General features: G+C 42.8%; 1 protein-coding gene across 6 annotated transcripts in view; it reads right to left on the bottom strand.

Annotated features, from left to right (window-relative positions):
* PPP3CA (protein phosphatase 3 catalytic subunit alpha) overlaps nt 1-13,482 on the bottom strand; it is a 196,509-nt gene extending 183,027 nt beyond the window's left edge. For 2 of the 6 annotated variants that reach the window (XM_083367839.1, XM_083367841.1), the window contains exon 1: nt 11,859-12,596. In XM_083367839.1, coding sequence (XP_083223965.1) covers nt 11,859-11,916 — 58 coding nt within the window. In that variant the 5' untranslated portion in view covers nt 11,917-12,596. Of the gene's footprint in view, nt 1-11,858; nt 12,597-13,374 lie in introns of those variants that run through there. The other 4 variants (XM_083367840.1, XM_083367842.1, XM_083367843.1 and 1 more) reach the window with 4 other exon arrangements.
* Between the last annotated feature and the right edge of the window lie 1,697 nt (nt 13,483-15,179).

Below are 15,179 nucleotides of genomic sequence, written 5' to 3'. Positions count from 1 at the left end.
TTAGAGCCTTGGTGGAGCAGTGGGCTAATGCCTCCTTAAGTAGCACCAACTGCCTGCAATTAGTGCAGGTTCGAGTCCCACCAGGCTCAAGGTTGACTCAGCCTTCCATCCTTCTGAGGTAGGTAAAATGAGGACCCAGATTGTTGGGGGCAATAAGCTGACTTTGTAATAACGCCGCTTGGGGTGTGTGTGTGTGAAAGCCCTAATAAGCAGGCATATACATAGAATGAAGGCTACTGCTAAGCTTGTAAGCCGCCCTGAGTCTTCGGAGAAGGGCGGGATATAAATGGAATTAAAATTAAAAAAATAAAAAAATATTTTCCCCATGAGAACAACCCTGAGGTGAATGGGACTGAAAGAGAGCGACAGACCCAGAGCCACCCTATTTCTTCCAGCAGACCCGAATGACCAAAAATTCTACATGGAGATGTAGAAAGTATTAATCTATAGCAGCACTTTTATTCTATTACTACTATTTCTTCATTTTTACTTCCTCTTTTACGACTCTGGGGGTTTGGAGGGAGATTTATTCTACTACGCTTGGGAAAATGTAGAAGAGAATGCAATGCTTCAACACAATGGATAACTTTTTTTCTTACATATAATGGTTTAGATCCCAGCCACTACTAATAAAACATAAGATAAAGTAATGCAGATATAATACATTATGTCCAATGATAACTTAGCCTTAATTAAATATTTTGTTCGTGAAAGCTAGAGCATATGGTTTTCATTCTTCCCTCTTAGACACTTATCCAATCTTTAAACACTTATCTGATCCACTTCAGATTTCTGCATCAGGCTTCTGTTTTCCAGCCAATTTTTCTCTTCTTCAAATCTGACAGCAATGACTTAGAATCACAGAATAACAGAGTTGGAAGGTATTATGTATCGTGGGTAGACCGGTCAGGACAGATGACAGGACGTCGAGGTTTCAGCTAAAGCTTTATTGTGGTTGAACTGAGGAGTCTCCACAGCTCAGCTCCTTTAAATACTGTTGCCAGCAAGCCGGTGTCCAATCCACATCCTTAAAGGGTCCCGCCAGAATGGCCTGACCAATGGGACAGGAGTTATGATGCCACCTGTTGTTGCCGGGTGTTACACAGCTGATGTTCAGCTGAGCTGTCAGCATAACAATGCTTAACACTTATATTCAATATATAACAGAAGGGACCTTGGATGTTTTCCAGTCCAACCCCCTGCTCAAGCAGGAAACTCTATACCATTTCACACAAATGGTTGTCCAATCTCTTCTTTAAAATGTCCAGTATTGGAACACCCACAACTTCTGGAGGCAAATTGTTCCACTGATTTAATTGTTCTAACTGTCAGGAATTTTCTCCTTAGGTTGCTTCTCTACTTCATTAATTTAATTTAATTTAATTTAATTTAATTTATTAATATTTCTATACCGCCCTTCTCCCGAAGGACTCAGGGCGGTGTACAGGGCAAGAATAAAACACAGATTAGTTTCTACCCATTGCTTCTTGTTCTGCCTTCACACGCTTTGAAGAATAGGTTGACCCCCTCTTCTTTGTGGCAATCCCTTAGATATTGAAGCACTGCTATCATGTCAACCCTAGTCTCTTTTTTCATTAAACTCAACATACATGCTCCTTTTGATGGCCAAAATCATGCCTCATCAAATAGCACTCAACATGGAACACAAGTTATGAGTAGACGAACGAATGAAAGTCAGCAAAGATTATGCAAATATGCTAATGCAAAGTAGCTACCAGAATCCCATGGATATGGACCAGCAGCAGCAGCAGCAGCATAATAGTAGAATTAAGGAGATATTATTTTTTTTTAAAAAAATCATTTAAATAGTATTACAAGCCAAACATTTTTAAGTCTGTTTACAAGCAAGGAATCCTTTGTTTTCTAACTAAATAATTTAAAAATTGCTATAGCAATAGCACAAAAATTAAGTACTTAGTTAGGCTGCATAATTAAACAAAAATTGTACAGTAATTCAGCAATATGTTAAATCCTTTCATTTACTATTCATCCGAATCAGGAAAACACTCTGTGAGGGAGATGGGTGGTTCTTAAATATGATAAATAGATAGATGAGAGAGAGAGAGAGAGAGAGAGAGAGAGAGAGAGAGAGAGAGAGAGAGAGATACAGACAGATAGATAGATAAATAGATAAAATAGCCTGGGATTAGATATTATCAGTACACCGATGATACCCCAATTATATATCTCCATCCCTGGGAAATTAAGTAATGCTGTGGAAGTCATAGCCCAATGTTAACAACTAAACTCTGACTGAACGGCTTTGGGTTTTGGGGACTGCCAGTTTCAGCCGTATGCTTATTTTTCAGAAATCCCTCAAGACCTGGCTATAGCATCAGGCCTGGGGCCCTGAGGGATCTGATGAGATCTTGAAGTGGCTCCCTTGTTGATCTAATTTCTTGCATGAGTGTGGGTGGGTGGCTGTGTGTGTGTACTTCTTTATCATTTTATATATATTTTTGGCTATATACCAGGCTCACTGCTTGTGAGATGAGCAGCTATATAAATTAGAAATAAATGAAACAATTGCACCAGCAAGGTCTAACTTTAGGACTCTAGTTGAAAAAAAAACCTCTATAGATGCTAATGATTTAAAAATTACTTTTTCATGGCAAAGAAGCCTCTTCATTTTTGAAGGATAGCCCAAATACAAGTTTTGCTTAGCTGCAGCATTAAATGATAATATTTTCATTACAGAAAAGCAGATGCAAAAGGCATTCCCACTGCTGAAAATTCTGAGAGTTGAAATCCCTGAGCTAGTGAAGGCTCATCCTTGTAGACGTGACCTCATTAAATGTTTATACAGACATTATAAACTCCAAAATGAATATCTTGTGTTTTAGGTTTAATTAAAGATCCCAGGCCTGAATAAAACAACTTTTCAAGCTGCAGCCCTCTGACTATTCTACACTATAAGTTTCAGTACCCACAGCCACAAGAAGAAATCTCACCTATCTAGAGAAATCTGGATTAATAGCCATTATCAAACCAGAAAAACAAGTCACCAAGCCAGTAATGTCAATAACTAAAAACCCATAATGTACACAGAGTTTTTACGCTGTTATTATTTACAATAGGCTCAGATTCTATCCATCAAAAAAATAAAGTAACACTGGATCCTTTTCACTTTCAAAGACAAAGAAATGCGGAAGACAAGATAGTTAAAATCCATACTTAAAACTATATCTTGTTCAAAGATTTAAGAAAACATGAAAGTTAGATTGACAGTATTGGTAAAAAGAACAGAGACCTTGAGAGTGGCTTACATAAGACAGATATAACAACTGTATCCTCAAACTGCTATTCAGATAGCGCCTTGCTCAGGAGAAAGTGCAAAACGAAACACAATGATGACAACTTATTCTATCCTCTGATTCCAAGTTACGTTGTGTAAGTATGTCTCTTTCATGTGGTTTAGTAATAGCACTCAGACAGACTACAGATGCATAAGGTAAAGGTAAAGGTTCCCCCGCACGTGCATGCTAGTCGTTTCCAACTCTAGGGGCCGGTGCTCATCTCCGTTTCAAAGCCGAAGAGCCAGCGCTTGTCCGAGGACATCTCCGTCGTCATGTGGCCGGCATGAATAGACGCCAAAGGCGCACGGAACGCTGTTACCTTCCCACCGTAGTGGTCCCTATTTTTCTACTTGCATTTTTACGTGCTTTCTAACTGTTAGGTTGGCAGAAGCTGGGACGAGTAACAGGCGCTCACTCTGTTACGCGGCACTCGGGATTCGACCCGCCAAACTGCCGATCTTCTGATCGACAAGCTCAGCGTCCTAACCTATTGCTAAAAACTTAGCCTGCTCAACCTCTAGCTACTTGTAATTCTAGACTCAGGAAGGACAGAAAAATGTCTTCTTCGGCTCTACTTTTAAGACTGGGTTGGAAATTCTACAGATGAAGACTATGGCAAATTCATGGTACAGTATACTCAAAATGATATAATAAATTACAATAGCTTGGCTTTTACCTCAGGTTGCCTTTTATCCTGTTTGTGGAAATGTTTAGATGGCACTCACATTCAATTCCTACTTGTACAGCCTCAGTATCAAGCTGAAGCATTTTGTGAAATGAAGTTCAATTTAATGGAAATCCTTTTAAAAAATGGAAGTCTCAGAAGTCTCCGATATAGCAAAAACCGAAGACACGTCTTTAAATCATAGCTCATTTAACCACATAAAACACTGTGCCTTCTAAAGTCTGCCTTGAAGTGGCACCCACTTTTTTCAGCTGTGGCTTCCTCCATTTGTCTTTATGAGGCTTCTCAAAGGATGCAAAAGAATAAATATAGGTAGTCCTTGACTTACGACTATAACTGAGCCCAGAACTTCTTTGGCTAAGGAAGACAGTTGTTAAGTGAATTTTGCCCCATTTTACAACTTTCTTGCCACAGTTGTTAAGTGAAGCACTGCGTTTCTTAAGTTAATAACGTGGTTGTTAAGTGAATTTGGCTTTCCCGTTGACTTTGCTTGTCAGAAGGTCACAAAACAAGACCACATCACCCCAGGACACTCCAATCATCGTAATATGAACCAGTTGCCAAGCATCCCAATTGTGATGTGACTGTGGGGATGCTGCAATGGTTGTAAGTGTGAAAAATGATCGTTTCATTTTTTTCAATGTAGTTGTAACTTCAGTCACTAAATGAATTGTTGTAAGTCAAAAGTTACCATTCGACATGATTTATAAGAAATATCGACTTCAGCTTTAAAGTTTATTTTCACATAATTGAACAATTCAGGTTAAAATAAAGATAAAACTACTATTAAAAGTTAAAAGTGCATTCCCAACCTAATACTTAACTTTTTGTGAGTGATCAAAATACTTCTGAGTCTTAATGAGCGGATAGGGACAAAAGTCAGGGACCTACAATTCTCATTATTTTTCATTAACTCTGCTAAAGGATACTTTGACAGTAAGTACATTTAACTAAATGTACATTTTGGTCACAACATAAGAACAACTTCAACAAAATAGAAATGGAAAGTGCTCAGAAGACTGGCCAAAAGCTGCCCCAAAAGTCCTTAAGTGGGAATTATTTCTAGGTTTACCTCCCAGTCCCTCCGTGAACCTAAGGTCCTTATAAAGAAACAGAGCATGTCTTTACATGTGATAACTTTTTGCACACGTCATGCAATAAAGGAAGTGGGCAAAGGTACATGTATGATGTTGTTATCTAGAAATACCTCTTCTAACAGCAAAAAAGAGAAATCAAAAACCAATAGTTTTCTGCAAAACATTGCCAGTATGAACAGGTCAACTGCTGTTATTATAACCTCACGAGAAAGAGTTATGGCCTTTCCTACAATTCTAGTACCGAATGATTCTGTACTAATTAGAACCATAAAAAATAGAGAACAGGGCAGAACAAAGTGAACTATGTGGAAAGGCCTGCACAGAGGTACCTGCAAAGTTTTTTCCCCGAAATACTTTAAAAAACTTTCTTACGCAGAAAAGAGCAGTACTTGGCAGTGGGAGTCATGGTTCATCAGGGAACGAAAGGGAAAGAAGGAGGTGAGAGATAAGGAAAACAGCCAAGTACTAATGTGGGATATTTGTTGAAAACATCCCTCATTAAGAAAAGAAAGTATGTTCCACCATAGTTATGAAATAGTTTGCCCCATCCTGAAGCAACCACCCCCAAATTATGGTAGAAATAAATCTGCAAAAATCATATAATTACCTCACTTCCATTATCTTGTGAAATCCAGAGTGTTTCCCAGATTATCCAATAATCCTTTAATAATTATAGTGTTTATTTAGGCAAAATAATCTTTTGATTCTTGGCAAGAGAAGACCATCCAATAGTAAAACAGTATTGCTCCTACTGCTGTTCTGACAGGTGACATATTCATCTCCATCTTTAGTTCAATACAATCCCCTTATTCATGAGTCAGTGTAGTCCAGATTTAAGACTATTCTGCTGATGATTAGAACTCTTCCCATTTAATGCAATACAGCAGGATTTCAATATGTTTAATTTGGCTCAATTACACTATTAATTAAGCTCTCTCTTCCTCTAACCGGGATTACCGGTATGTCTTCTTGCCCAATCAAGAACACAATGCTTGTGGTCACATGCACTACATATCCTACTCCATCATTTTCAGCTGTTTTAACTGAAGTTTTAGAATTACTATCTATATGCTACTAAAACTCTTGTGTCTGTAACTGTTCACTGGGTGAAACAGTGCATCATAGAGCAATAACTTTTGAATCAACACTTCTCAAATGGGCTAACTTACAGAACGCATCCAAAATCTGGGACCCTTGATTCCCATGGGATTGAAATTTGGCAAATTCATGGTTGCTTCAGTGCTGCGGCATTACCGCCTGACGGATCAATAGACTGGTCCCACTGTAGCCCTCTGGAGGCTAGGCAGATTAGTCCCACCATCACCTGCCAGAAGGTAGCAAAGTCAAGCCAGCAGGAATTACTTCTACTCTTCTGATTTTCTGCCCTTGGTCTTTCGGTTTCGGTTTTAGGTAAGAAAATATCTCTGAAACAACGACACAATAGTCACGGGCAGTCTAGTGTGAACCTATTTGGGCAATTTCTACAGAAATTGCCAATTATAATCAAGTGTAGCCCTACAATTCCAGCTTTGGTTCTGTAAAGCTGAGATGGTGTTTACTTTGAATTTAAGTAATATAATAAGCTTAAGACTTCATTCAAGAATCAGACATGTAAGAAGTAAGATAAGAGTCCATACTAATTAAACACATTTTTGATTTAGCTTCATGTGAGAATACACCAAAGGTTAGCCTAGATTTAAAAAAAATGAAATTAGTATTCTTCAAAAAAAATCACTAGTTATTTCACAAAAAATACATGATAATTTCATGATAAATTGCTATCTGTTGTTATCTGAAACAACACTGTTATTTCTCTGCAACTCTAAAATGGTTTGGAGTCTTATTTCAGAATCTAAATGGTAAATGAAAAAAACTTTGAGGAGACAAGTGGGACTGCCATACTCTCTGTAGCATTTACACATTACAGTACTACGTAGTACACAGTACATTACTCCATAGTACAATACAGAAGGAGCTTAAGATAAATGTTGCGAGTGGGAAAAAATGCTACACAACATTTTCAGATCTAGAAGTTCATTCAAAATGAGTACAACTACTTAAAAGATAGCATTACTATAGGAAGCTTGGCAATTTGAACCAAACATTTAACCACTATATTACTTTGTATCCTTATTGTGATACAAAATGCCTTCAACCAATGTTTCTAGATCAAGGCTAGCAAAAAATTATCTTAGCCATCCATATCCCAGATTTAATATTGCAATGAGCCATGGTATGCTTAAACATTGTTTGCAGAATAAACTACAACTGGATGCATTCACACCATGCTCATAGCTATAAACTATGGTGAACAACCTACATTGGTTCGATTAAACTGTACATGCTAAACCCAAATATAGATTAGTGTAATAGAGAAAGCTAATCAAAGGTTAAGCTGCCACTTGTAACATACTACACAAGGAAATTTCTCTCTATATATAAAGGATTTAGATATCTACTCAGAAAGTTCATAAAGATGAATAAGCTGGTAATAGACTTTAATATGTAATAAACTGATTATGTGCTAGAATAAAGTAGTATGAAGTGAAGGTTTTTTCTCTCTCCCATCAAGCCAGGTAGATGGATCACATATTCCAGAACAATACTTCAAGTTAAATTATGGTGCTAAAGAAAAGTTATTTCCCTCCTCCTCTTCCTCGTCTTCTTCTTTGATAAAGGGGAAACTTTGCTTTTATCCTCATTATTCTGGAAGTACTTTTTGTAATTATCCAGCTTTATAGGAAAAACACAGCATGCCACTTTGACAACCATGACCACAGGCAAATTACATTTCTTTTACTCCTGGGGAAAACAACAGAGGCTTTTGTTATTAGCATGCAAAAGCTTATATTAAACATAGCCAACATGTCCTTTCTTCCTGTAGGATCCCAATGTTTTGCACCATGCACGAAATTTCTTGATTCGGTCTGATTATTTCATAGAGATTTGGTTTCAGCTAGTTAAGTCATAAAGATATCCCTTATATGGACAACTTTGGTCCAGATGTCTCATATGTGGAATTAAAACAAATGCAACATTTATCTTGTACTTAGATATGCATAGATAGGTATTAAAATTTGACTGGGGAAAAAAAACAATCCCCAAAGAATGGCAGGATCATCAATAATTGGATCTTTTCATCTATTTTGTATCCCATAACATTTTGCCATAGCTAACATTGGAGAACAAAAGCAAAGTGTCATTTGCTGCACTGCCTCAATCTTATTGTGGCAGACAGTGAAGGTGTTAATTTGAAGAAGATAAAGACAGAAAAGTATTACTGATATTTATATATTTTTTTAAAAAAAAATATTAACAAAGAGTTATTTGAGCAGACACTTGACAAATTATGGACTCATATCTGCGACAGAAAAAAAATGTTTACAAAACCTAAGTTCCTGTTAATGTTGGATGAATAAACGGTAGCTACCTTTAAAATGGGCTTTATAAACTGAGAAACAGTATATCAAAATCACCTTTTAAATGACAAGTTAATTTGGTCTAAATGAGAAAATAAGCATGAAGATTCCGGCAAGTTAATTATCTGACTCTGAATGCAATCTAATCCTACAATGTTTACTAAGGATGCTTTACTGAATTAACAATTTTGCCCCCAGATAGGTGTATATTAGAATTTCTCCTTAGTATTTCAGTGTTGCTGCTTTAATGAACAGAAACAAGCACAGCACATTTAAGCAGAGCTACTCAATGCAATTAAAAAAAAAATCTGACAGGGAATGCCTATAGAATTGCCTCCTAAAACTGCAGGGAATCTTCCGCAACACTTAAGATAGCTCTCTTTCCATTTTCAAACCCAGGGTTTCTAGATTTTGATAAGATGAAAAGATGTAACATTCATACAATGCTTGATTCAGACCTCTGAAAATGGAAGAGTTAGTTGAAATTAAAGATCAGAAAGCTCAATGGATTTGCTCAGTTTAAATACAGGTTCTGATACTATCTCATGAATGTTTGTTTATTCAGGCCACTCCACTGAGCTTAAGGGAGCTTCGTTTCCCCTAAACACGCTTTGATTTAAAAAAAACTAGAGCTTTAAAGGACAAATTCTTTTTCTTTGGAATGCTGGCATAATCATATTAGGATTAAGATGCCAGAAAGCCAATAACGTTCTATCAATATTCACACAATCTCAGCTAGATGCCTTCTAGTTGGTCATTATTATTCTTGAGGCTTGCAAATTTCATTGAATCCAACCTCCACTGAGGAAAATGGGAGCAAATACATGCTAACAGAATATCAGTGGTTGCACATTAAGCCACAGCATGCTTAACCCATCACAACAAAGGGTTTGCCTAACATTACATTACAAACCGGGATTTACAAGATAGGGCAGGTGGATTAATTCAAGAAACCAATTCTTTCTTCTTTGCCTTGCTCACCATTCAGATGTTAAAACTTTTCTCAGCCATGCTGGTTGAAGAATGCTGACCTAGAGTTCATATCTGGAAGATGTTCAGATTGGGGACTTACACTAAGGGAAACAAGTCACATTTTGTTTAAATGAGGTTTGTGAACCCAGCTAGCATAATCCAGTTATATGCATATTCCTTGGAAATGTTTAATCTTTTTCACCACACAGGTATATTCCCTACCTAACCAAGAGCAACAAGAAATGTTGGTATTTGTTTCATTGGGAAATGTAGAATCCCCTTGCTACAATTCCTAAGTTCTCGCTTGGAAAAAAAAGTAAATTTAAAATCCAGATAACAAGGCTAGAATCCTAGGTATACTGAAGATAAAATGTCCCTTGAGTCAAGTTAAACCCCTGGTGACTGCATGGACACATCCATTTAGATTTTCTGACATGAATATAGTTTACCATTTCCTGCTTCTAGTGTTCATTTTTTTTCTTTTGTTCCTTCTGTTTTGATTTACAAGTGTAACAAACTAGATTACTGACAGAGAATCTTCTGGTAGTCTTCCATCCTACCCTACTGAAATCAACTAGTTGAGGACATGCCTTTTAGAGAATTTAAAAGTCCACCCAATCAGTTCGGTGAGCTATATGTATTTAGGGTATGGGAAAGAATGCAAAATAAAAAAAAATTATGCAGGAAGCAGTGTATCACTTTCTATTCTGTTCCCTTTGCTGGAAGACCAGAACATTTCCATGTATCTCTTAAACTGCAGCAGTTGGAAATTCATATCACTAGCTAGATCCATCCTGTTCTTGGATGAAAAATCTGCAATTTTCATCCAGAACAGGATGGATCTAGCTAGTGATAAGATGGTATCACTGTATGATTCCTTCTGTTGCTACTGCAACATAAGCTTGCCTGTTACCATATCAGCATTTCCTAGTGGGGGTGGGGGAGAAGGAAGGAAGGAAGGAAAGGAGTTGTATTTGCACAGATGAATTCTTGCCCCTATGCAAATCATCACAATGGGCCAAAAAAGGGCAGGCTACAGAGAGGAACCAGCCCCCTCTCCCATGTTCCCTTCTTCCTCCCACTCCAGGCACCTTCCGTCCACGACTTTTCAGTCACTACCTCCAGCTTGTCATATATATCAAGCAACACTTTAACGGTAGGGAAGTGGTGGTGGAGGGGGGGGGGAAGTAGAGAAAGAGATCCGGCTGTCAAATCCTGGCTGTCAAATCCTAGCTGCGTAAACATGCACAACACACACACACACACACACACAGAGGCCTATTTGTACAGGCAGCGAACCCAAATAGACTTCGAGAAGCGCTCTGCGTTCAAGACAGCGACCCACCCCAAAAGTGGGCGGGGAGAAGAGGGAAATGCCCCGAGGAGCTGGGAGGGGGCGACGTGGGAGGGAGTTTTGCTGCGAATTCCCTCCTCCTCCTCCTCCTCCTCCTCCTCCGGATCTTCCAGGCGCAAAGAAAGCAACGGAGGGTTTTCCTCCCCCGCCCCCGCCCGCCCCATCCCGCGCAACCATCCCGAGGATGGGAAATTGCTGCGACGCCAGAAAAGCAAGGCTGTCTCTGTGTGTGTGTGTGTGTGTGTGTGTGTGTGTGTGTGTGTGAGTGAGTGTGAGCGTGAGTGCGAACGTGTGTTTTAAGCCGTAGGCCAGGGGTCGGCAACCTCGGCTCTTTTATGACTCGTGGACTTCAACTCCCAGAATTCCTGAGCCAGCGTAGCTGGCTCAGGAATTCTGGGAGTTGAAGTCCACGAGTCATAAAAGAGCCGAGGTTGCCGACCCCTGCCGTAGGCAGACCACAACCCCAAGAAAGAAGGCCTTTTTAGAAGCTGCAGCCCCCGCGAGCCTTGCCGATGGAGCCCCAGCAACGTTCCTGAGGTGTTCCCTCTGCACCTAAAAGCCGTTCTCCGCCTACGCTGGGAGTGCAGCGCGCCCCATCTATTGGTCATTCCCCCCCCCTTCTTCCTCTCCCCCCCCCGACAGACTCCCAACCAGTCACCCACTTCCTATTTCGAACAGACCTCCTCCTTTCTTCTTTTCTCCCTCGCTCTTCCTCCCCCCTCCCCACCCCCCCCGCCTCCATACGCCTTACTCATTTTGCAACCGCAGCCACAGTAAATAAACACACCGCCCGGACTATGCCAGCCTTTTACACACACGCACACACACACGCACGCACACAAAAACACACTTCCTTCCCCCGCCGCCTCCCTCCGGTTCTAGCGCAAAGGAGGAAAGGGAGATGGGGAAGAAGACTGCCGTCTAGCAGGCGGCCGAAGACGGCTCTGGCCCTCCCCACCCCGGCTCCTTCCCGAGGCCGGCTCGGCGTCCGCGGGCGCCGAGCTCACCTCTTACCTTTCACCACCCGCTCCGTCGTGGATAACTTCGGATCTAGCGCCTTCTGTTCAGACATTGCCAGCAACCCGAGAGAGAAGAGGAAGGTAGCGGAGGCTCGCTCGCTTCTCTCTCACAGACACAAAAGCTTGAAGGCGGCGGCGGCTGCAGAGGCAAAAACGGGCCAAGCGATCGACTTCAGGACCGGTTCAACTTCACGCCTTGCCGCCGCTGCTCTAGCGCGTCCAATCTTTCCCTTCTTCCTCGGCTCGGCTTTCCTGCTTTCGCTGCCGCTCCTCCTCCGGATTTTTTTTTTCCTTCCCCTTGCCCCCTCGATGTGTCAATCACGCCTCTCTCTCTGTGTGTGTGTCTTATTAGAAATGTGGGCCGAGGAGAGTGAATTGCATTCAAGGAAAGGCGAGAGCCGGCAGAGCGAAGATCGGGAGGTTAAGCAGGCTGCAAGAACGGGGGAGGGGGAAAAAAAAACACAACGCATCGGTCCACAACAGCACAGGAGACGAGCTGCCGCCGCTGCCGCCGCCACCACTGTACAAGCTTCGGGCTGCGCCCTGCCCTCCTCTGCCGCCGCCGCCGCCGCCTCCTCCTCCTCTTCGGCGTCGTCTCCCTCTTTCGCTGCCGCCACCCCTTTCGCAGGGTCTCTCCTTTCACTCACGCAACCCCAGCCACTAGAGCGCCGCTCAGTCCAAGGCGCACCCTATCCTGGCCCGCCTAAGCTTTCCTCTGGCGCCGCCCGCCCGCCTTGCCCAAAGCGCTAGCTCCGCGACGATTGGCGGGAGCCCGCTTGCCAATCACTGTCAAAATAGCCCGCCCCCTTCAAGCGCCTCTGCCCTTCTCCTCAGGTGTTCGCCGCCGCCAGGCATAAGCCCTGCGCCCGTCCGCCTTTTGGAACGGACGGGCGCGGCGAGAAGGGGAGGGCTCCTACCGGCGAGAGAAGCGAGACCCAACCGCCCCACCAATGGCTGAGGGAAGAGGGAGGGTGGCTGGCACCAGCGGGAGGCGGGGAGTGTGTGTGTGTGGGGGGGGGGTGGCATCCTCCACGGAGAGGGGTTTGGTTGAGCAGCAGCCGAGAGAGCGAGGCGCCCTTTTGCGCTACGCCTCCGGCGAGGTGGGAGGAGGGAGGAGGGGAGGGAAGGGAAGGGAGAGAAGCGAGGAGGCTCGCTGCAGGCGGCAACTGGCGGTTGTTGCGGCTCCCGAGAGAGGCGTCTCTCTGCGGAAGCGAGAGGTGGCCGGTGCTTTGCTGAGAACGTCCCTTGGCGCCTCGGTTTCCCCTCGGCTAGCTCCAAGGCCCCTGCAGTCGCCGAGAGAAAGCTCTACACTGCAGGGGTCTTCAAACTTGGCCCTTTTATGACTTGTGGACTTCAACTCCCAGAATTCCTCAGCCAGCAAAGCTGGCTGAGGAATTCTGGGAGTTGAAGTCCACAAGTCATAAAAGGGCCAAGTTTGAAGACCCCCTGCTCTACAGTACTGTATATAGAATGTGCGTATCGTTAGCGAGGGGGGGGCGGTCTCGAGTCACCTGTCAGTCACCCTTCACCGCTTTGCTTGAGAAAGACGGAGGGAGGGGAGGGAGGGAGGGGGAGAGGAAGCACCGGGCTGGCTGAGAATCGCGCCTGCGTGTCCTTTGTAGCCGTTCCAGACACGTCTCTCCACGCGGTGTTGCGGCCAACCTGAGGGAAAGAAAAAAAAGGGGGGGGTTGGTGGAGGACCGCGTCGGCAGGCTTCTCACGAGCCCGGGAGGACTTCCTGCATCTGGCGCACGGCCGCCTCTGCCTTGATCTCGCCCGCCGCCACCCTTGCTTTTTTTTTTCTCTCTCTCTTCTGGAAAAGGCGGGCTTAGCTGGAGGGGGGGGTGAAAGAGCGGGCTGTTTCTTTCCTTCTCTTCCCCTCCTCCTCCCTCGGCTCTTTTTGGAATAATAACAATCGCCCAGCTTGATCGATGGCCGTTCTGGTCAGGAGAGCTCCCCTTCGGCCAGCGTCAAGCCCCACGTGCTCGCAGTGACGCCAGTCGTGTCTTTTCATCTGGAATTTTAGACTCGGGGCGCACGCACGGCCGTGTGAATCGGAGGAGGACTCCTTTCGAGTTCGGGCGTAATGTGCCAGCCAGCTGATTTTAGAACCGCGCTTTGGGGGGAAAAGCGCAAAGTTAAACCACGCGAAGCACATACTGAACGTGGTCCTCGTGCCCGAAGCTGCTTTTTTACCCCACTGCTGAATTGTGTGTGTGTGTGGGGGGGGTGCATTTCCCGTTTCTTGACTCAGCAGAAAGCTAGCCACAAACGAACGTGAAATTCGTTTTTCCCCCCATTGCGGTTCTTATTCTGCTTCTGTTTCCCCTCTGCTGACCGTTGACAAGTCCCCTGCCTTCTCGCCTAGGAGGTAATGGCTGATAAAGCCAACAGATTTTTTTACACTGAATAAAGTGCTTCTAAGATGGTATCAAAAATAAAGGAGCAAGCAACATGGCTAAAGGAAACCCAATTTATTTATTTTATTTATTTTAATCCCATTTATATCCTGCCCTTCTCCGAAGACTCAGGGCAGCTTACAAGCTTAGCAGTATTTATGTAGCAGTTAAGACATCGGGCTAGAGACTGAGTGAGTTCTATCCCACCTCATGCACAAAACCAGCTGGGTGACCTTGGGCCAGTTACTCCAGGAAGCAGATAATGACAAGCCACTTCTGAAAAACCTTGCCAAGACAACTGCAGAGACTTGTCCAGGCACTTGCCAGGAGTCAACATTGACTCAAAGGAACCAAAAATAATAATAATAAACTTAACACTGGTTGAACTAAGGATAAACTAAGCCTGTCTATATTATAGGCTGAGGGCCAGATGAGAGCAAGATCTTCATGGGACACATGCCTGCAGAAAGAAAAGCTGCTTGGTTAGGCATAAGTAGAAAAAAACACCTAAATTGTTCTGTATTGTGAATGCAAAACCTAGGGAAAGGGTATTTTAGATACACTGCAGATAGAGAACTTCCAGATATAAGATTTTTATTAGAGATATACCCCAGTATTTTAAAATCATATCCACCCACAAAACAAAGAGTGAATTATTGCAGCCATGAATTTCATAATTTTTGATTCTACTATGAAAATGGTACAATAATCTAATCTTCATCACGCATCCCTTTGATTTCACAGGGGTTTTATGTGGTTCCATCAGAATCCGTTGTCAAGTCATGGATTTTACCAGATTTTTTTAATCCCAACTTTATTACTTTATAAGTAATCCAAGGTGGTGAACATACCTAATGCTCCTTCCTCCTCCTATTTTACCCACAACAGCAACCTTGTAATGTGGGCTGGGCTGAGAG

Source organism: Vipera ursinii (genome assembly GCF_947247035.1).
Source record: "Vipera ursinii genome assembly, chromosome: 7".
In the NCBI taxonomy this organism is placed as follows: Eukaryota; Metazoa; Chordata; class Lepidosauria; order Squamata; family Viperidae; genus Vipera; species Vipera ursinii.
The sequence above is the reverse complement of the archived record's forward strand: the minus strand, read 5'-3'. Positions and strand labels throughout refer to the sequence as shown.